This window comes from Chiloscyllium plagiosum, unplaced genomic scaffold (assembly GCF_037043375.1).
Source record: "Chiloscyllium plagiosum isolate Xiang-an unplaced genomic scaffold, Cpla_swu_hap1 HiC_scaffold_13, whole genome shotgun sequence".
NCBI classification, from domain to species: domain Eukaryota; kingdom Metazoa; phylum Chordata; class Chondrichthyes; order Orectolobiformes; family Hemiscylliidae; genus Chiloscyllium; species Chiloscyllium plagiosum.
Genome location: NW_028270151.1, coordinates 12,742,324 through 12,765,548, shown reverse-complemented (window position 1 = coordinate 12,765,548; position 23,225 = coordinate 12,742,324). Strand labels below are relative to the sequence as shown.

Below are 23,225 nucleotides of genomic sequence, written 5' to 3'. Positions count from 1 at the left end.
CACCAAAAAATACACTAGACCCACCTTCCCACACTAGACCTATAGTCTTGAATGTTATGACACTTCAAGTATTTATCCAAGTACTTTTTAAAGGTTGTGCGGTTTCCTGTTATAGGAAGTATTATCACTGGACTACCTTCCCAGGCAGTGCATTCCAGACCCCCACCATCCCTGGGTGAAAACATTTTTCCTCAACTCCTCTCCATACCTCCTGCCTTTCACAGACTGCCCCCTTGTACCTGACCCATCAACGAAGGTTGTGGGGAAAAGGTGGAAGATTTGGACAGATTGGATACCTCTTTAAAAAAAAACTGGGTCAGACATGGTGGACTCTGAGTTCTGTTTGAATATGTGATTGTATAATAACATTAGCATACTGTTAATATAATACCTAAGGCATTAAATGTTCCTAGTAAGGCAATATTCCTAAATGTGTTTAAGTTTCTGTAGAGTGTTCTAGGGCAGCCATAGTGAAATGCTGCTATAGCCCAACAAAGATCTCCTCAAAGTAAGAATACTGAACTGTCCAATTTCTTTATTTTAATGCATTCTTCAGGCCCATATTTCAATACAGATTGTTGATGACATAATCGGCCACGTATTTAATGGCCAACATGGTTTCTTCACACGTTGGTTGGATTTGAGATTCAGGTAACAGGAAGCCATATCGGCCAGTGTCACGGAGTTCAAAGGTGAAGGAGTATTTAATACCCAGATCGTAGGCCCAATCATCTGAACCTCCAGCTGCAAGATCTGTGCAAAGACAACATGCAAAATATTAGCAATGATAAAGCTTCAACTCAACAATTCCCACATCCTCTATGCAGATAAGAACCTCAAACTGTAAACAGTATACGTTCGAAATATAGGAGTATAGGCATTGGGAGGTCATTGGTCACAGGACATTGGTCAGGCCACTATTGGTCAGGCACGCAATTCTGGTATCCCTGCTATAGGAAGTATTATAACTGGACTACCTAATCCAGAAAAATCGACGTTTCAGGCAAAAGCCCTTCATCAGGAATCATTCCTGATGAAGGACTGTTGCCCGAAACGTCGATTTTCCTGCTCCTCGGATGCTGCCTGACCTGCTGTGCTTTTCCAGCACCACTCTAATCTTGGCTCTCATCTCCAGCATCTGCAGTCCTCACTTTCGCCTATCTAATCCAGAAACCCAGGTAATGTTCAGGAGCTGGGTTCAAATCCTGCCTTGGCAATTAGTGGAATTTGAATTCAATAAAAATCTGGAATTAAGTGCTTAATGATGACTTTGAATCAATTTGAGGAAAAGCCCATATGGTTCACTAATGTTTTTAAGGAAGGAAACTGCCACCTTTACCTGGTCTGACTTATATGCAACTCCAGACGCACAACAATTTGGTTAACTCTTAACTGCCCTCTGGGCAATTAGAGATGGGCAATAAACGTTGGACCAACCAGTGATGCCCTCATCCCATGAATTAATTTTTAAAAAATTTCATACTCTCTGCATCATTGACACCTTTACCTGATATGTTAGTTTTGAAGATATCAGCTTCCACCTCCTTGACATGAATTCTAGTAAAGAATTGCCCTTTAAAAGTTAATGTAGCTTTTCTATCTCAGAACACTGCATTTCCAATATCAGCAGGTAACAATGACTTGTGCTAATGAAACACCTTGAAAGTACATATCTGACTATGGTGTTTCATGGGGACAGAATTGGACAAAATATATTGCAAGACAAAGAAGGCTTTATCAGATGTTAGCAGTGTGTTCTATGAAGTATTTGAAATCAGGATAATTTGCATTAAGATTACTGACTCAATGAGCTGTGCTGTTTTCATGGATTCAGTCCTATGTCATTCTGTCTTTGTGGATCCTACCTCTGAAGAAATGTGGGCATTGAATGAAGACACTGGAGACTGAAGCCTGCTTGACTTAGCTAGCTTGTGCTACTCAGAGCCTGCTGCATCACTGCCTCCATGTTATCCAAGAGTAACTCTTCCCTGATGTTCAGAAGTTCATGTAATCCCTTTATTTGCATTCTAATGGGCAGAATACTGATGACAGCTCTCTAGTATGGTTCTTCCATTCCTCTCTCCTCAGTCTCAACAGCAATTGATGTCAAAGTTAAACGTACATCATCATCATTATCAACATATTCCTTTTCATTATACGCTCATATGAGAAGGGGCTTGGGGTAGAATTTTCAGCATTCATTTTATAATTTCATTTTACATTTTCTTCCCGCTATGCATTTTACAACGTTAAAATAATATTTCGTCTGCTTGTTTGTAATGGTGAACAAATCTAGAAAGAAACTAAAAGCTTACAAATGGTGGTAGCTGCTGGGCCGTAGGTATATTGTGTCCCATAGAGGCTGGCCAGCTTACGAATCGCTCCTTTAGCAATGTTATTCTGGAATGGCAAGAAACAATTATTTATGTTTGTTGTTTCAGAAAGTGATTAAGCACTTAACAAAGATGCTGTGTCTGTTTTATAAGGACCTCAATAAAAGCTAAGTTACAAATGGGGAACACCAGCACCAAGATTTCCTTATATAAATAAGAGACCTTTTTCTGCATTTCCAGATAATCTAAGCCAATTCAAGAGCACATGATTGTCAAACCATCTTGTGTGGGAGCACTTATAATCAGCTGAAGAGAAAAATGGGCCCTTGTGAGTTAATGAGCCTTCTGAAAGATGGTACCCTTGAGAGTGCAACACTTTATTGAAATCTCAGCCTGAATGATGTGCTCAAGTTCCTTCAGCATCTCTGAGTGAAAATCATGAAACTGCCCTCCTGATGGCACTACATCCAAAGAACTGCAGTGATTCAAGAAAGCAGCTCAATATGATTGTTCTCAATGGCAATTAGAGAAGGGGCAGTAAACTCTGACCTATTCAGCAACGTGCACTTCCCACAAATAAAGCAAATAAACAATCCCGGGATAGGGCAGTTATAGCTGATAGTTACCGCTGGTACTGGAACCTGTACTGAAAACTCTGAGCAAGTTCTGATTAAGAGTCTTCTTGACTTAGCCTTGCTCTCTATCCATAGCTGCTGCCTGACTCGCTGTGTTTTCCAGCGTTTTTTGTTTTCAATCATAGCTGACGGTCAGTGTCGATCTCAAAATGCATTTTCTAAAGATTTGCCTACTGCATCAGCTTCCCCTCATGCTTCCCCAGCCCTGTATTCCTCCCAAGTTCTGAAGGATTGTGACCCCAACCCTCATTTTGCTGCGTTGACCATATTGTGCAGCAAGAAAGCAAACTTCATGTTGGCTGTGATTGTAAGGGGATTGAAGTATCACCCCCTAAGAAAGGGCTTACTTAGATTTGAAATAGTTTGAAGAAGGTGGATTGATTTTTTGTGTGGCAGAGGTTGTAATATGATGGAAGTTTGAGCAGATTGCAGTTACACTCATTGGAATTTGGAAGACTAAGAACTGATTAAAATATTCACTGTCAGGTTGGCCACCTCCTTCTCCACCCGCAAACAGTTCCCTATATTTCAGGGAAGGTGGATAAAGTGTCTACTCAAGCATTCACCCTTACCTCACTGTGGGTGGCACGGTGACTCAGTGGTCAGCACCGCTGCCTCACAGCACCAGGGACCTGGGCTCAATCCCAGATTGGGTGACTTTCTGTGTGAAGTTTGCATATTTGCCCCATGTCTGTGTAGTTGTGCTCTGGTTTACTCCCACAGTCCAAAGATTAGGTGAATTAGCCATGCTAAATTACCTTTAGTGTTCAGGGATGTGTAGGCTTGGTGCATTAGTTAGGGGTGAATATAGGGTAGAGGGATGGGTCTGGCTGGGTCACTCTTTGGAGGGCTGGTGTGGACTGGTTGGGCTGAAGTGCCTGTTTCCACACTGTAGGGATTCTATACTAGTCAGTTCAAAATTGATTGAAGGCCTCAAGTGGCCAATTACTGCCTCTTTAAGGCCCTCATTTGCATTCTTTTCCTTGAAATACTGGGCAGTAGCAAACGCGTCAGAGAAGAAATGTAGACGGATGGGTGGCTTATCATTTGGCATTTGCCTAACGAAGGTGTGCATTGGGTTACCATTCACAAGATGATATTCTGCTTTGTCCTTCCTTGGCTATCCATACATTCCACACTCCCACTGTAGGGTGCCTGATTCTTTCCTATTTGGGGTTTTGGAGGGGGGCATTGTCGTTTGGGGAAGTTCATTCCCCTCTAATAACATCCCAACCCACGTAATTCATCATTTGACCAAGTACTTGCTCCTAGATAGTGCATAAACTAGCCCTAGATGGGTCAGCACTTAGTCTATCCTCCTTCCTTTTGGGGTCATGAGATGCCGGAACAGAGGTAGGCCATTCAGACCATCAGGGAATGAAGCATCTTTGCTCTTCTTGATGACCCAGCAGAAATACATCCTGAAAACCTGCACCCAGACTGACAGCAGAGCACACCACCATCTACTGGAGTCAGATACCTCTTAGAGACTATAAAGCTACGTGTCAAATTCTGCCACACATGGAACTGTCTGATGTGTTGAGATACATACCAGCTCATCGTGGTTTGCCGCTAAATCATAAGTGTAGGAATAAGGGAAAAGACACATCTGAGAGTACGAATGCATAGTGAGGTAAGCCTTAATGCTTTCTTTATGGAGACGGATGAAGTTTGCAACAGCCTGAACTTCCTTCTCGGATTCGACTTGCGGACCACAGTACGTCTCATCACAGGGATTTCTGGAAGCCCCGACAGCTGCAGGACACAATGGGACAATTAGCAGGACATCTGATGGTCTCACATTATCCCCACTCTGTTTCAACAGCTTGAAAACAACCAGAACAACACAGGTTGCTGAAGCAAGACAGATAGGCCAGCCTGTCGAACAGACTTTTCCCGATGATCAGGCTACATTTGAAACAATAAAATAAAACAAAGACCAGCGGATGTTGGAAATCTGAAACAGGCACATGTTGTTTGAGAGACTCAGCAGGTCTAACAGTGGAGAGAGAAATGGAAATGGTTTTTCCAAGTCTGGTAGCGCTCATGATGTCTGCTGAGTTTCTTTATGTTGTGGAGGTGCTGGTGTTGGACTGAGGTGGACAAAATTAAAAATCACACAACACGGGCTATACTCAAATAGACCTGTTGGACTATAATCTAGTGTTGTGTGAGTTTCTCCAGCAACTTCTGTTATTTGAAACAATAATCTTCCAGTTTCAAAACACGGCAGAGTGTAAAAGGCCTGTGGAAGGAGAATTACTGTCTGATATAATGCATGCATTAAGGTTTAGATTTTTTCACTGCACATTCCTTTCCGGTGTCTACATAACTCAAACGATTCTTTAAATCCCACAGTTATCAAGGAATGTATTGATACCTGCAGAGATCTCCGGTGTCTTCACATTGTTATTTGAGTGCTGGGATCACTATATTTACTTAATATATGGAATGACAGGGAGCTTTTTTTTAAAAAAAATCAGTCTTTCTTTATTTTTTCAAGAAAAAAAAGGATGCATTTCTGTAAGGAGACCTCTGTCTGGTGCCTGCTGTAATATTGGAAGAAGAGGGTCATAAACCTTAGAGAATCGTTCTTTCAACTATACGTGTGCATGTATTTAGAGCTGAACAATGTTAGGATGCAGGATGACCTTAATGACCAGGAAGTCCAGAATCAGGAGTCATTCATCCTTCCTAACTACAGATGAACAAATTTTAGCCATGTGTATCCTGGAAAAAAACAATTGTAGGGATAGGGATTGGTGATGATGTAGGTGGTGGGGAAGGAATGCTTGGTTTTGGTATTAGAGGAAGCTGCCCCTTGATTTGTTAAAAGAAGACTTCTGTGTAATTGTTTTACATCTGACAATTCTTAAAGTTTGTCCGTGGTGCAGTACGACACTCAAAATGTAATAATTTTTAAAAAATATGCAAAGGCATGCATAATAATTATGGCTCAGTGGTTAGCACTGCTGCCTCCCAGCACCAGGGAACCAGGTTCGTTCAGCCTCGGTCTGTGTGGAGTTTGCACATTCTCCCTGTGTATGATTTGGAGATGCCGGTGTTGGACTGAGGTGTAGGTTTCCTCCGGGTGCTCCGGTTTCCTCCCACAGTCCAAAGATGTGCAGGTTAGGTGAATCGGTTATGCCAAATTGCCCATAGTGTTCAGGGATGTGTAGGTTAGGTGCACTAGTCCAGGATAATTAAAGGGTAGGGGGAATGAGTCTGGGTGCGTTTCTCCTTGAAAGATCGGTGTGGACGTGTTGGGCCAAAGAGCGTGTCTCCACCCAGTAGAGATTCTATGGTGTGGGGTAGGCCATTTTGGGCTGAGATGAGGAGAGTTTTCTTTAGGCAAAGAGTGGTGAGCCCGTGGAGTTCTTTGCTACAGAATGTGATTGATACCAAAATATTGAATGTTTTCAAGAAGGTGTGAGATGCATAGCAAGCTTTTTACTAACCAGTATCTATAGGACTGGAGTCTGCCAGTTGATGGAATATTCTGGATATTCAAGAGATTGCGCTAACTGCAGTAAATCCTGACCAAATGAGGCTTTGAGACTTTTACATCCCTTAAAAGAATCTATGTAAAAATATCAATACACCTCCTAAAATCAATGTCAAATCACGCCTTAAGTCATAGAAATGTAACGCAGGGGAATACACATCACCATGATATTTTATTTACACTGTAGACTCTCGGACATCCCCAAAGATTGCAGGCATTTGAGGCATATAATTTTTGCCGGTTTCTCATGATTACCAGTTGATAAGATGATAGTTAAAATAAAGTTTGCTGTAGTTCTTGGGGTGGAGGGATCAATGGGTATGGGAGGCGAAGCAGGAACAAGCAGCCATGATCATATTGAATGGCAGTGGAGGGTCAAAGGGCTGAATGGCTTACTTCTGTTCTTATTTTCTATGTTTCTATCTACAAAGGGATAGAATATCCGTCTAGGTTGTGCAACCATATATGCATGATATTATCGAACACCAAGTTTAAGCTCCCTATCCCCTAGTTTCAGTTTCATGAATGAAATGAAGTGGGCTAAAGCAGATGGCCAAGATGACATTAAGGTTCGGCTTTAGATGAATATTGGTCGGATTATTCTTACTTCAATTTGTTATGAGAATGGAGGGGGACCAGGCCCCTGAATCTGTTTGAGAATAAATTCTCTCAGAAGCCTCCCCTGTAGCGAAAACATTGAGGAGGATACTCACTGCACCATCCAGCATCCCAGTTCCTGTTCGGGTCAACTCCTCTGCAATAACTTCCAGATGTTCTGGAGCGAGTTTTTCTCCACATGCGATTCTTCCGGTAAATAAACAACAAGTGAGGTTATGGTATAGACACGGCGGCCAACACTGCAAATGGAATCTCTAAAGTGGCACACAGAGCATACGTGGGTGAAGAGGGACACAATCTCACCCAGGCGCAGCAGAAAGCTGGGGGACAGTGTGAAGCTACAACTATATCAGTTATTTTGTGTTTTTCTGATTGGAAAGGTGAGCCAAGGTTTCACACGGTCAAGGGAAATGGGAGTGGGGTGTGAGTGGTGGGCATTGGGGGATGAGGGCGGAGGTGTTTGAGGGATGGGGAGATGCGACAGGTGGGTGTGTGAGGACAGTGTGAGGTGGAGAGTGTGAGGTGTGGTGGGTGCAAGAGGTGGAGGGGTGTGAGGGGTTGGAGGATGTGAGTTGTGGGGGGGTGTAAGGGATTGGAGGGTGTGAGGGGTTGGAGGGAGTGAGGTTTGGGGGCTGTGAGGAGGTATGAGGTGGGGGATGTGAGAGGTTGGAATTGAACCCAAGTCCCTGGTGCTGTGAGGTAGCAGTGCTAGCCACTGAGCCACCCTTGGTTAGAATAATACATTACAAATAACACAAGCCAAACTGAATGATTATTTGATGGTTTACATCAGACTCATAGAGTCAAATAGCACAGAAACAGACCCTTCAGTCCGACTTGTCTATACTGACAAAGTTTCCCAAACTAAACTAGCCCCATTTGCCTGCATTTGGTTCCTTTATCCCTAAACCTTTTCTATTCACCAGTCCAAATGTCTTTTAAATGTTGTAACTATACCTGCCTCTACCACTGCCTCTGGCATACGAACCACCTGCTGTGTGAAAAAATTGCTTCTCAGGTCCCTTTTAAATCATTCCCTTCTCACCTTAAACCTATGCCCTTTTGTTTTGAACTTCCCTCCCGTGGGGACGAGACCTTGACCATTAACCTTATCAGCCATCATGATTTTATAAACATCTGTAAGGTCTCCCTCATCTCCTTGGCTCCAGTGAAGAAGGGCCCAGCCTATCCAGACTCTCCTCAATACTCAAACCGTCTAGTCTCAGTAATGTCCTTGTCAACCTTTTCTGTAACCTTTACAATTTTATAATATCCTTCTTTAGAAAGGCAACCAGACATGTATGCAGTATTCCAAAAGTGGCCTCACCAATGTCCTGTATAGACACAACATGACATCCCAATTCCTCTACTCAATGTTCTGATCAATGAAGGCAAGCATGTCAAATACCTTCTTCACCACCCCAATATTTTTATCAGCTGACATTAATATAGTGAGAGATAGCAATCATTCATTGTACAGGTTGTAGAGAGAGAGAATTTGGATCTTTAATACACTTACTGCATATTCGCAGTGAGTGGGCACAGAAGGTAACAAGAGCTTATAAGAAGTACTGGTCATATGTCTGTGTGCCTGTGTGTGCATGTCTGCATGTTTGTCTGCATGTCTGTGTATATCTGTGTGCGTGTCTGTGTGTGTGTCTACGTGTGTGCCCATAAGTGAGTGTGTGTGTGTATATCTGTGTGCATGTGAAAGTGTTACTGTGTGTGGCTGTGTGTGTGTGTCTATGTGTATGTGTATGTGTGAGAGGGTTTGTGTGTCTCTGTGTGTGTTTGCCTATGTGTGTGTATTTGTGTGTTTCTGTCTTTCTGTGCGTGTACCAGTATGTGTGTGTCTATGTGTGTGTTTGTCTATGCATGTGTATCCATGTGTGTCATGTGTGTGTGTCGATATATGTGTGTGTCTGCGTGTGTCTCTGTTGATGTGTGTGTGTGTGTTGATGTATGTGTCTGTGTGTTGTTAATGTGTGTGTCTGTGTGTGTGTTTATTAATGTGTGTGTTTGTTAATGTATGTTTGTGTGTTTGTTAATGTGTGTGTGCCTGTGTATGTGTATTTGTTAATGTATGTGTGCGTCTGTGTGTGTTTTTGTTAATGTGTATGTGTCGATGTGAGTGTGTTTGTTAATATATGTGCGTGCATGTGTATGTTTGTTAGTGTGTGTGTGCATGACCTTTGAGAGTGGGGCCAGAACTCCCCGCTGTCTGAAACTAGATGACAGTTACAGAAATCCCAGGCGAATATACAAGTTTAGGCACTTGGGGCAACTGATCTCTGCCCTTCTTCCTAACCTTTGCTCTTGGGGAAATGAGAATGCATGAGAGATCATAGGTCAGGATCTACCCTGAGATTTCAAACTAAACCTGTTAAAGCATTTCGAATTTCAAAATTCTTTCGCTCCTCCCCACGTCTTCCCTTGGCTTGTGTGCTCAGGGAATCAATCAAAACAAGGGAAATGATTGGTGTTTTAGGGGAAAAGTTAATGGAATTATATAACAAATCTCCCCAAAGTTTAGTATGAATTCTGGAAAACCCTGGAATCAGAAGAAATGTGCATTGAATTGTTCAGTCATTACAAAACAATATAAGCAATTATGAATGGCCACAACACTGATAAAACCTTTATTCCCATGAATTGAGTAGAATTTGATTTATGCAATCCTTAAATTTCGAGGTTCTTCACGAAAATAATCAGCAAATTCATCTGTGATTGGATCCTAGTGATGCTAGGTCTTGCTGTAGTGATCCCCCATGATTATATTGAATGGGGGAGCAGGCTTGAAGAGCCAAATGGCTTACTCTTGCTTCTGCTTTGTACGTTTCTACAATCAATACACTGGAGGGAAAGTGGTGGAGGCTGGTACAAAAATGGTGGAGGCTGGTACAAAGTGGTGGAGGCTGGTACAAAAGTGATGGAGGCTGGCTCAATTACGACATTTAAAAGGCATCTGGGTGGATATATGAATGGGAAGGGTTTAGAGGGATATGGGCCACGTGCAGGCAAGTGGGAGTAGATTAATTTAGGGTATCTGGCCGGCATGAACAAGTTGGACCGAAGGGTCTGTTTCCATGCTGTACAATTCTATGACTGATCTGCTTCATAACTTTGTACTCTTTATCAGTACATCACAGTGGGCACAGTAAGTAATGCAGCTCCAGCCAAATTTAACAACCTCTCATTGTTAAATAATCTCTCATAACAAATTTACATGATGCGGAGATGCCGGTGTTGGACTGGGGTGGACAAAGTTAAAAATCACACAACCCCAGGTTATAGTCCAACAGGTTTAATTGGAAGCACACTAGCTTTCGGAACGACGCTCCTTCATCAGGTGATTGTGGAGGGCTCGATCGTAACACAGAATTTATAGCAAAAATTTGCAGTGTGATTAGATTAGATTACATTACAGTGTGGAAACAGGCCCTTCGGCCCAACAAGTCCACACCGACCCACCGAAGCGAAACCCACCCATACCCCTACATTTACCCTGGCCCTGCACATCTTTTGGACTGTGGGAGGAAACCGGAGCACCCGGAGGAAACCCACGCAGACACGGGGAGAATGTGCAAACTCCACACAGTCAGTCGCCTGAGGCGGGAATTGAACCCGGGTCTCAGGCGCTGTGAGGCAGCAGTGCTAACCACTGTGCCACCGTGCCGCCCACTGTGCCGCCGTGATGTAACTGAAATTATACATTGAAGAATTGATTGTCTGTTAAGCCTTTCATCTGTTAGAATACAGTGATAGTTTCACTTCTTTCATGTGTAAATCACATCCACCTTGGAGGATGGTCACCCGAAGGTCCGAGGCTGATTGTTCTGGACCACTGAAGTGTTCCCCAACTGGGAGGGAACCCTCCTGTCTGTTGATTGTTGTGCGTTGCCCATTCATCCGTTGTCGTAGCTACGGGTGACCATCCTTCAAGGTGGACTTCGGGACAGGCAGCAGAGGAAAGTGGCCAAGCAGAGGCTGATAGCTAAGTTCTGTACCCATAGGGAGGGCTTCAACCGGGACCTTGGGTTCATGTCACATTACAGGTGATCACCATTGCACTACACACACACACACAGATATTCCTACACACACACACTCTCACATATACACGGACACAGGTACACACAGACATGCACACAGACACTCACACACACCCTTATAGACACACACACTCCCTCACAAACTTAAGACACTCTGCACTCAGTAAACACACACACACGCACGCACACACACACACTTTCTCACACTCATAACCCCCACCCCAGACAGACACACGCACAGACAGACAAAGACCCACATGCACACATATATTTTGTGTGGTGAATTTTTTTGTACTTGCAGAGTTACATTGCCCTTTGCTCAAAAACTGCATACATTCATGTAGAACTTGGAGCTCAAAAACTGCATGAATTTATGTAAAACTCTGTGATCTCACTTTTTAGATTAGAATCAATCTGAACATCAGGTCATAGAACAGAGAAAACGGGGCTAACACCTTCAACATATTGTCTAGCTATCACCATTGTTAACAGCTAACCCGAGAATGCAACTTTAAAAAAAAAGGGTTTTGTGATTTACACATGAAAGAAGTGAAACTATCACTGTATTCTAACAGATGAAAGGCTTAACAGACAATCAATTCTTCAATGTATAATTTCAGTTACATCACACTGCAAATTTTTGCTATAAATTCTGTGTTACGATCGAGCCCTCCACAATCACCTGATGAAGGAGCTTCGCTCCGAAAGCTAGTGTGCTTCCAATTAAACCTGTTGGACTATAACCTGGTGTTGTGTGATTTTTAACAAATTTACACACACTCTCTCACACATACACATATACATAGATACTGTGAATATATTACCGCTTACATTAGACCAGGTGAAGGCATAACCATCAACATTAATGACGGGCACAACAAAGAAGTCCATGGTATCCAGAACTTTGGTCATGATGGGATCAGATCCATAGGTACTGGTAGCCTAGAGCAAAGAGAGCAGTTATCAAAAGGCAGCCCTCACGATAACTCTACTTCAGGAAAACAGAATCTGCAAACTTAGTTGTTTTTACATCAATAGAACCTTTGACTTTTCCCCTCATATATTATGATTTCATTGCAGCAACTAATTATCCCTATATAGTCGAGGAAAATATGAACAGTTGCATAGCTTAAGATGAAACATACTTTTGAATTAATAATATATGCATATTTGATAATGCTCTTCCACATTGTGCTTTCGGAGCCATTAATGGTAGGATTGACAGTATTGCGTTCAGACCCATGCATGGTAATCGATTAGTTTTAGTTGACCCATGCATGGTGATCAATTCATTTTAACAGACCAATGCGCAGTGATTAATTAGTTCTGACAGATCCATGCATGGTGATAATTTTAGCAGACCTATGCATCATGATCAATTCATTCCAGCAGACCTGTGGATGGTGATCGATTAGTTTTAGCAATCCATAAATAGTAAGATGAATGAGTCTGTCAGTAGAACTATGCGATAGTGACAGAAATAGCTTTTGTCAAATCCATGCATGGCAGTTTTGAACAGGCTGCATCTAGACTTGTGCTTGCATAATCTGAGAACTCATTCACTTAAACACAAAATTAAAAAAGATCTAACCGGAAGTGTTCAGCCTTTTGCAACTGGTGTGGTTGAAAGTTTATAACCATTTAATTTTTTTCAGAATGGAGTTATTTATCACTTAACATTTCGAAGTTGGCAGCATAGGTATGATCGCTTTTATATAGGATCACAGTCCAATATTGCATTGAAATAAGCCCTTTGATAAATAAGGAGAAAGTGAAATCTACAGATGCTGGAGCTCAGAGTCGAGAGCGTTGTGCTGGAAAAGCACAGCAGGTCAGGCAGTATTCGAGGAGCAGAGAATTGAAGGGCATAAGCCCTTCATCAGGAAACTGTTCCCTACATTCCTGATGAAAGGCTTATGTCCGAAACATCGATCCTCCTGCTCCTCAGATGCTGCCTGACCTGCTGTGCTTTTCCAGCACTACACTCTCGCCTATGATAAATATACCACATTACAAAGTAGCGATCACAGATTATGTTATATTAATCTGAGTATGGATTTGGTAGAGTGCCTAGTTAACAGCAATATCAAACAACATTGTGCCTAGTGAGGTTTGAGAAGATATGTAGCTCAGGTTGAGGTTCTGGATGTAAGTTTGCTCGCTGAGCTGGAAGGTTTGTTTTCAAACGTTTCGTCACTGTACTAGGTAACATCATCAGTGGGCCTCCGATGAAGCACTGGTGGTATGGCCCACTTTTTATTTATGTGTTTAGGTTTCCTTGGGTTTGGTGATGTCATTTCCTGTGGTGATGTTATTTCCTGTTCTTTTTCTCAGGGAGTGGTAAATGGGATATAAGTCAACAAAACATGACCCACTCTCACTTATCTTTATATGCAGATGAGGAAAGACACCACTTCGACAGGGACAACACATACATCCTAGGACAAGCCAAATAGAAACATATGCAAGCATTCCTAGAAGAGTAACATTCCAACCGGAACTCTGTCAACAAACACATTGACTTGGATCCCATTTACTACCCCCTAAGAAAAAGAACAGGAAATGACATCACCACAAAAAAATGACATCAGCAACCCAAGGAAACCTAAACACATAAATAAAAAGTGGGCCATACCACCAGTGCTTCACCAGAGGCTCACTGATAATGCTACCTAGTATGATGACGAAATGTCTGAAAATGAACCTTCCACTCAGCAAGCAAACCTGCATCCACAACATTGTGCCTTTTAATCTAATTTGATGATATAGTGAAATGGTTGAGGAGAAAGTGAGGTCTGCAGATGCTGGAGATCAGAGCTGGAAATGTGTTGCCGCAGCAGGTCAGGCAGCATCCAGGGAACAGGAGAATCGACGTTTCGGGCATAAGCCCTTCTTCAGGAAGGCTGCGCTTTTCCAGCAACACATTTCCAGATATAATGAAATGGCAAATTTATCAAAAACAAATCAGCGAGTCGTGAGTTCATGGAATGCCCTGCCAGTAGCAGTGGTGGACTCTCCCTCATTATGGGCATTTAAGCGGGCATTGGATAGGCATATGGAGGATAGTGGGCTAGTGTAGGTTAGGTGGGCTTGGATCGGCGCAACATCGAGGGCCGAAGGGCCTGTACTGCGCTGTATTCTTCTATGTTCTATGTTCTATGTTCTATATAGGAGTGGAAATTGTAACACTTTCTAAACAGCCTGTAATAAAAAGTGAGCACCTAATATTTTGCACTTACCTCTTTCACAAACCACTGGCAAAACGCTGGAGAAATCCACTCCCGAGCATGTATACCGCAGTCCATGAAGATTGCAGGTTTAGGTTGGTTTGTTTTCTTGCCAATCTTTAGCAACACAATAAAATAAAAAACTAGAAATCATTTACTTTCACACTACAGAAATGTAGCTAACTAAATAGCTATGTGTGAAAAACGGCCATTACCCAACCCACATCCCCTTCGCCTTACCAATTAGATTCACGTAACCGACCTGTTAAGATCAGTTTAACCTTCCTCTTCCTGAGCTTGTCAACTTCCAGTTACTCTATTTGTTTTTCTTAATCAATGCTTCTGTCAAAGTCACATTCACTATTCCCTAACTTGGCCACTGAAATTCTTCAAATCGCATGTAGTTCAAGATACCGTTTAATTCAATCAGGAATCCTAACTCCCCTTTTCTTGGTCAAGTGTACCGTGAGTGGATTAATTTTCTTCAAGACTTTCAATCGTTTTGATTACATCTTTTTCCATCTATGAGAGCAGATTCATAGAATCATAAAAGTCACGGAATCGTTGAGCTGTAGAAGGAAAACAGCCAGCCCATCATGTCTGTACTAGCTCTCCAACTGAGCATCATGATTTACTGCCATTTTCCTGCCCTTACCTGTAACTCTGCCATTTATTTCTATTTTATAATCACGTAATGCTCTCTAGAATGCTTCGACTGAACCTAAACCCACTGTAGTGTGTTTCAGTCTCAGGCATAAATGCATATACAGTAGACCACCCATACCTAGGGTGGGGGGTGTGGAATACGTTCCACGATCTACTGCGGAAACCCAAAACCGTGGATAGGAGCGAACCCATTCATTTCAATGGGAAATTTACCTTCCCAGCAGCTTCCTGCTCCATGATTCCAGAAGGTTCCCTGTAATATGTTCAGCATGCGGTAAAGTGCGGGTAATTGAAACTGCGGAAAATGATTCTGCGAATGGTGGGGGGGGGGGGGGGGGGGGGGTGGCCCTGTACGTTTTTCCTCACATTACCTTTACTTCTGTTGCAAACTAATCTACATCTGCGCCTTCTCCTTCTTGATTAATGAGAACCATTTTTCCCTGTCTCCCCTATACAGAGCACTCTCTGGGGTGGCACGCTGGCTCGGTGGTTAGCACTGTTACCTCACAGCAGCATGGTCTCAGGTTCAATTCCAGCCTTGGGCGACCATCTGTGTGGAGTTTGCACATTCTCCCTGTGTCTGCGTGGGTTTCCTTCAGGTGCTCCAGTTTCCTCCCACAGTCCAAAGATGTGCAGGTCAGGTGCATTGGCTATGCTAAATTACCCATAGTGTGAGCTGCACTAGTCAGAAGGAAATGGGTCTGGGTGGGTTACTCTTCAGAGGGTCAGCGTGGACTGGTTGGGCCGAAGGGCTTGTTTCCACACAGTAGGGAATCTAATCTCTCGATTTTGAAACCGTCAATCAAATCTTCACTTAGCTTTTCCTTTTCCATGGAAAACTGTTTTAAATTTTCCAAACTACCTTCATGACTGAAATTTCTCATTCCTGGAAACATTCTTGTAAAGTTCTGCTGCACTTTCTCCCATATGTTCACACCCCTCCTATAGTGTGGTACCCAGAACTCCACAGTGTATTCCAGCTGAGGTTAACATAGTGTCTTATGTAGGTTGAGCAGTACTTTATTCTTCTTGTTCTCTATGTCCCTATTAGTAGAATTGAGGATACTACAGGATTGAGCTCCCTTAACCTCTCGCATAAATTTTCATCTATGAAAATCCCTATTGATGTGATTCCAATTACCTTGATGACATAGATCGACCTTCCTTCATAGCTGGTTCCAATTTCCGTAAGCGACATTAGGTTTGAGTGCCTAGATACGGTACTTGTCATCCAAGCATTGATCTACTCAAGGTAAAAAAAAATCGTAAAATGTGAAGATACTGACGGTTTGGTAAGACAATCCTGACATCTCCTCTATCTAACGCTCCAAACATTCTTCAAAAATTAAGTTCCTCTGGAATTTTATTTTTAAAAAAACTAGCATCAGAAATGGTGGCCATGAAATTACCACAGGAGATGTGCCACATTACCGGATCAGACCTCCATGTGAATCCTGACCAAAGCAATATGGTTGACCCTTGATTGCCCTCTGAAATGTTTTGTTCAAGAAGAGAGTCCACACTGAACATTTTAAAGGGAAATCAGGAATGGGCAGAAAATGCTGGATTGTTGAAGTCTGTACTCTATGAATGAATGAAAAGAAATGTGTCCGGGTTGGTGAAGGTTGGTGCTCTTGCCTTGCAGCTGGGAGTTTAAGAGTTTCAGAGCCAATCAATAAATCCAGGTATTCTAGTCAGGAACACCAGTGCAGTCCTGCGAGAGTGCTACTGGTGGAGGGGATATCTTTCGAATGAGATATGAAACTGTGTTTCCTCACCTTTATAATGGCTAACGCTACTTCGAACACTGAGGTCTTCTCACACACTCTAGGGTATTAGGATAGCTGTGAGCTGCATGAAAGTATCGATGGATATGTCAGGTGGACAGAGCAAATGGAATTCATGGAAAAATGTATGTACAGAGACACCTCGATTATCCGAAGGTCATAGGTGGGGAGTATTTCATTCAGTTAATCAAATACCCGAGAATCAAATGCCAATAACATAGTTTAGCCAAGCATTGGGACCTTGAGATTTTGCCGGATAATCTGATATTCAGATAATCGAATGCCGGATAATTGAGGTTCCTCTGTATATGACTTTCTCAGGGGTATCAACAGCTTTTCTGTAAAAGGTTCAATCCACTGCTTGAAGAGCAGAGAGTGACATTTTGAACAAACTCTTGAAAGTTTTTCCTTTATAATTTCAGCTTTAGAAATTTAAGTGTCACTGGATCCAAAGCATTGACTTTGCTTTCTCTCTGCAAAGGTGCTGCCAGACCTGTTGAGTTTCTCCAGCAGGTTCTCTTTTCATTTCAGATATTTCCAGCATCTTCAGTTCTTGGTTTTATTTCAGTGTGTAGATTTAAGATTGTATGTAATTAACGCTTGCAGAAGTCTACCGGTCAGGTAAAGGAATCCTGTATTTTAAACAGTGACTTTATATATTACCTCTCATGTACAGAAGCTTCTCAATGCACTTCAGGGAACATAGTCAGCAATAAATGAACAAACACTTACTTAAAGGAGAGAATGCTGGGAAGATTTACCAGGAAATTGAGGAAAGTAAGTGGAAAAGGCATGGTGTGGAATTGCCTGCACTTGCTCAGTCAAAGATCCATGCAGGGGAGATTATGTCCTTGTGGTAATATTGCTGGGCTGTTCATCCAGAGAACAAGGTAATGTTTGGGGGACCTGGGTTCAAATCCTGCCATGGCAGATGGTGGAATTCAAATTTCATAAAAATCTGAAATGTGGGGTCGAATGAGGATCGTATGAAGATCGTATGAGGAAAGACTGAGACACTTGGGGCTGTTTTCATTAGAGAAAAGAAGGTTTAGGGGTGACTTGATTGAGGTGTACAAGATGATTAGGGGGTTAGATAGGGTTGACAGTGTGAACCTTTTCCCGCGTATGGAGTCGGGTATTACAAGGGGGCATAGCTTTAAATTAAGGGGGGGTAGATATAGGACTGAAGTTAGGGGTAGGTTCTTTACTCAGCGAGTCGTAAGTTCATGGAATGCCCTGCCAGTAGCAGTGGTGGACTCTCCCTCTTTATGGGCATTTAAGCGGGCATTGGATAGGTATATGGAGGATAGTGGGTTAGTATAGGTTAGGTGGGCTTGGATCGGCGCAACATCGAGGGCCAAAGGGCCTGTACTGCGCTGTATTCTTCTATGTTCTATGTTCTATGAATGATGACAATGAGTTGATTGTCAGGAAAAACCCATTTGGTTCACTAATGCCCTTGAAGGAATGAAGCTACTATCCTTACCTGGTCTAGTTCACATGTGCCTCCAGACCCACAGCAACATGGGTAGTTCTCAACTGCCCTTTGGACAATTAGGGATGGGCAATAAATGTTGGTCTATCCCATCAATGAATTTTAAAAGTATGATCCTTCCTGTGCAGATTCTCCCAAACAGGGGTGGCTGGATCTTACTCCGTTCAGGCAGTTTTGACAATCAAGGGGACGGGTCAGTGCTGCATGGGATGAGGTGAGACTTTTCTGGGAGTGTAGTGATGGGGGTGAGGAGGCGGGGTTTCTGTGGGTTTCAGCAGCCGATCGCTACCCAATGTCCATCGCCTTCATCGTACAAGATTTGGTAGGGATCAAGGGAGACCCTCACGCAGCAGTCAGCCTGCACTGAGGTGACCTACTCCATCTGCAGCTGTTATTGTAGCCCAGCCAGAAATAAGCCCTTCATTTGGGTCTCAAGCGGCCATTAATTGATCTTTAAAGGGTTCAGTTGATGGAGGAGGGAAAAAAAACATACATACTTGTTAGACTCATGTCCTTTCACCTCAAAATGGAAGCCTGGTATGAGTAATATGCTCATTTCCACTGACTTATATTAAGTCCTCACAACCACAACCCAATATGGGTCAAGATGGGAAGATAGTGGCCACCTTATCTGGTTAAGTTGTCTTTCTGCCTCCAGATCATTCCCATTTGAGCTGAAAGGCTCCACCCGTAGGTTGCAAATTTCAGAAATAGGTTTGAGTCAGTGGAAGGTGGGCTCCATGTTTTTTGAGGTGGGGGCAGGGTGGAGGTGGTGAGAATGTTGCACGGCAAACTGATTTTAAAGAACAAAGAGTTGAGAAAAGAGGTTCTGGGATTGTGAGGGCTATAGAGATGAAGCTGCAAAGAGCTTCAATACAAGGGGTGAACTGGTGATGCTGGGGAAAGGCAGCACATTGAGGTTAGTGAGAACAGGAGTGATCATATGGGTGCAACTTGGTGCAGAATAGATTCCATACAGCAGTGGGAACTAACTCATTTCCAATATCCGCCCTGATCCTCCTGGCTGAAAAGGAAACCATAAAATACACAAAAGAACCTACCCACATGTCTCCTCCTCTGGATTTGATTTCTCGGATAGGTCTGGCACTATCACACAATTATATCCTTCCTATAATTCGCCAACTAGGACTGAATGCAATATTCCAGTTGTGGCCTAACCAGTGTTTTATACACTTCCAGCAATTACTTCCCTGCTCTTGTATTCTATGTTTCGGCTAATAAAAGCAAATATTCCCAATGCCTTTCTTCACCACCTTCTCTACATGTGCTGTGACCTTTAGGGATCTGTGGATTATACACATCAAGGTGTCTGTGATCTTTCAGGGTCTTACCATTCACAGAGTGATCCCTTGACATGTTTGTCCTCCCCTCTCACATTTTCCCAGGTTTAATTCCGTTTTCCACTGCTCTGTCTGCCTGACCAGTTCTTTGATACCCTCCTGCAGTGTGCAGCTAACCTTCGTGCTGTTTACCACCTTGCTAGTGTTTGTGTTATCTGCAAACTTCTTGATCATAGCTCTCCAAATCACTAACGTAAACCGCAATGATCCCCAGCACTAAATTCTGCAGAATCCCATTGGAGACAGACGTCTGGTCACAGAAACATCTCCCTAATTTAATCACTGTACTTCGTCTGCTTCCTGCCTCTCAGCCGATTGCGAATCCAATCTATCACTTTGTCTTACATCACCATGAGCTCTTCCTTCACTGACCAGTCTGCATGTGTGGCATGAACAACAGTCTGGCCAAGGTTCATACAGGCCATATTAAATGAATTATCCTTATCCACACTACCCAAAGAATTTTAGAATTTCATGATTTCTGTTTTGTGTGGATATTTAGGAAAATACAGTTGCATTTAGTGCACTGGCTGGTTTGCTTGTAACTATGTGACCTCTACCTCTGCTGTGAGTGCCTTTGGGTAGTATCTGGCAGTCATTAAACAACACACCTCCCAAAACCCACGAGTGAAATGAATGTGCAGGGATGCCATTTAAAGGAATAATTAAGGATGCTCTCTATTTTTAAAACCTTCCTCCATATGTTCTTTTCTCATTTAATACTTATAAATAAAATTCAGGTTTTGCAAGTAAAAACCACTTTCTCATTCCCTTCTAATTTGATCCAATAGATATCACATGTGAATATTGTCATGAAAGTGTAGTCTGGCAAATTGCAAAGGGATATTTAACACAACAGTTCTATGCTGTAGTAATCCAACGCGCTGTAATCTCCAATAAATCTCCAGTGTTTTTGATCTTCCCAAATGTCCTGCACGTTCCTACAAGCACAACAACTCAGGAAATTCAGCATGTTCATAAGGGCCCTCACCAACTGTTACAGGTACGCCAAAGTAAGCATACTGCCTGGGTGTTGTGATTCTGTTCGCCGAGCTGGGAATTTGTGTTGCATACGTTTCGTCCCCTGTCTAGGTGACATCCTCAGTGCTTGGGAGCCTCCTGTGAAGCGCTTCTGTGAGGTTTCCTCCGCCATTTATAGTGATTTGTATCTGCCGCTTCCGGTTGTCAGTTCCAGCTGTCCGCTGCAGTGGCCGGTATATTGGGTCCAGGTCGATGTGCTAATTGATTGAATCTGTGGATGAGTGCCATGTCTCTAGGAATTCCCTGGCTGTTCTCTGTTTGGCTTGTCCTATAATAGGAGAAAATGAGGTCTGCAGATGCTGGAGATCAGAGCTGAAAATGTGTTGCTGGAAAAGCGCAGCAGGTCAGGCAGCATCCAGGGAACAGGAGAATCGACGTTTCTGGCATAAGCCCTTCCTGAAAAAGGGCTTATGGCCGAAACGTCGATTCTCCTGTTCCCTGGATGCTGCCTGACCTGCTGCGCTTGTCCTATAATAGTAATGTTGTCCTAGTCGAACTCATGTTGCTTGTCATCTGAGTGTGTGGCTACTAAGGATAGCTGGTCATGAGGAAACATCACAGAAGTGCTTCACAGGAGGTTCCCAAGCACTGAGGATGTCACCTAGACAGGGGACGAAACGTCTGCAACACAAATTCCCAGCTCGGCGAACAGAACCACAACAACGAGCACCCGAGCTACAAATCTTCTCCCAAACTTTGAATACTGCCTGGGTGTATAATGGTCTGGTCCGGCAACTGGTCTGCCCAGGACCGTGAGAAACTACGGACGGTGGTGTGCACAGCCCAGACCATCACGGAAGCCAACATTCCATCCCTGGACTCCATTTCCACGGCTCGCTGTTGTGGGAAGGCTGCCAACATCATCAAAGTCCCTTCAAACCCAAGCAATGAACTCCTCCAACCTCTTCTGTCAGGCAGTAGATACAGAAGCTTGAATGCACATGCCACAGGCACAGTAACAGCTTCTTCCTGGCTGTTATTAGACTGATGAATGGACTCTCCAGCCTCAAATAATGCTGACCTTGCTAATGCTGATCTCGCCTAGCGCATGCCCCATGCAATGTAACCTGTATGCCTCTGTCTAAGTCATTTTAACCTTTGTATCTTTGTTTACTATAATCTGCTCGTACTGCCTGTAAACAAAACTTTTTAATGTACCCGGTACACGTGACAATAAAACAAGTGACTATCAAATCAACTTCCCCTCCCTCTAACCTAACTGCGTAAGTCTTGTCTTAAGTGCCTACAGCGGCAACAGTTCAACTTCAGCAAGTCAAGTAAGAACATGATTGTAGATCTGAGGGGACAATGTCTCATTGGAAGTTAAGATTAAGGCTTACCGTATCCAAATCGTTGTATTTTACGTAACTGTGCAAAGAAGCTGATCGTTCCTTATTATCAAGTTGTTGTTCAATCGTTTCCTGAAGGTCTTCAATTAAAACTCTAGACGGAAAGAAGGTTCAGGAAATTAACCATATGTTAGACTTGAAGTGAGTACCTGGATTCTGACTGAAACATTGGGCAATCATTATAGCATACTCATATTCCAGTCCACTTTGCTCCAGCAGTTTCTGAACCTTCACTACGTCCTGAGCACCCACTCGGAAATCCACGTCCACGCCTACAGTCACTTGGTCAATGGAGTCAGGTTGCCAGAAGTCAACCTGGACAGAAAGGGAGAGAGAGCTGTTTGAATCACTTCATTTCAGAAGAGTTTTGGAAGATGTTTAGAGCTCATGGATGGACCTCGAACCTTTGCAAAATCGGCCAGACCTTTCACGAACCACAGAGCTTGGTCATTTGTTGGCTTCAGGCGGAATACTTTCTCCCTTTGTGAGGACCAAAAAACAGAGTATGAGTAATGAGATGGAACAAAGACAGTGGGTTGTGTTACACTTTGAGATCTTTAATATAATATGATGCACAGGAAATCTTTCTTACCCATCAAATCGCTGGACAGCAGGATCAGCCAGTACGGCTGTAACCAACCCGAGGAGACAAAATATCTTCATTGTTCTGATCCTAGAGATGATTCCAGTGCTGCTTTTTTATACCCTCTCAGAACATTATCGTTTTCCGTAATAAAGTTGTTTATCATTTTGTGATAGGGTGGGATTTATAACTTTCATGACCTTGAGGGTTCCTCCGTTGCAAGAGTTAACATTCCTAATCTTTACATTTGGATTAAAGCTGGCACCTCTAGAATTTCATCAGCTGCAGCCTGGCTGTGTTCGGGATGGGAATTAGATGTCTTTTGTAGGCTGTTCAGTTTGTATTTGAGCCAGTCCTGTGACAAGGCTGCTCCACCCATGAGTTCAGTCGAGGGTTCAAGGCTGCAAAACTGGCATCCCAATGTCACCTATCACAGAAAATATCCCGGATTCCAAGTTCAGCTTCTGTTTGTCTGCCAGAAAAGATTTACAAGGATGTTACCAGGGTTGGAGGATTTGAGCTGCAGGGAGAGGCTGAACAGGCTGGGGCTGTTTTCCCTGGAGTGTCGGAGAC

The 23,225-nt window shown here is 43.1% G+C and overlaps 1 protein-coding gene across 1 annotated transcript; it reads right to left on the bottom strand.

Annotated features, from left to right (window-relative positions):
* Positions 1–520: 520 nt before the first annotated feature.
* cpb1 (carboxypeptidase B1 (tissue)) lies at positions 521–22,747 on the bottom strand. Its single transcript, XM_043702692.2, has 11 exons — positions 22,662–22,747; positions 22,474–22,549; positions 22,260–22,384; positions 22,061–22,163; positions 16,178–16,279; positions 14,383–14,487; positions 11,975–12,085; positions 7,187–7,277; positions 4,521–4,723; positions 2,316–2,400; positions 521–753 (listed from the first exon to the last, which is right to left on the bottom strand). The coding sequence occupies exons 1-11, from the start codon at positions 22,730–22,732 to the stop codon at positions 566–568; spliced, it is 1,260 nt and encodes a 419-aa protein (XP_043558627.2). The 5' UTR covers positions 22,733–22,747; the 3' UTR covers positions 521–565.
* Between the last annotated feature and the right edge of the window lie 478 nt (positions 22,748–23,225).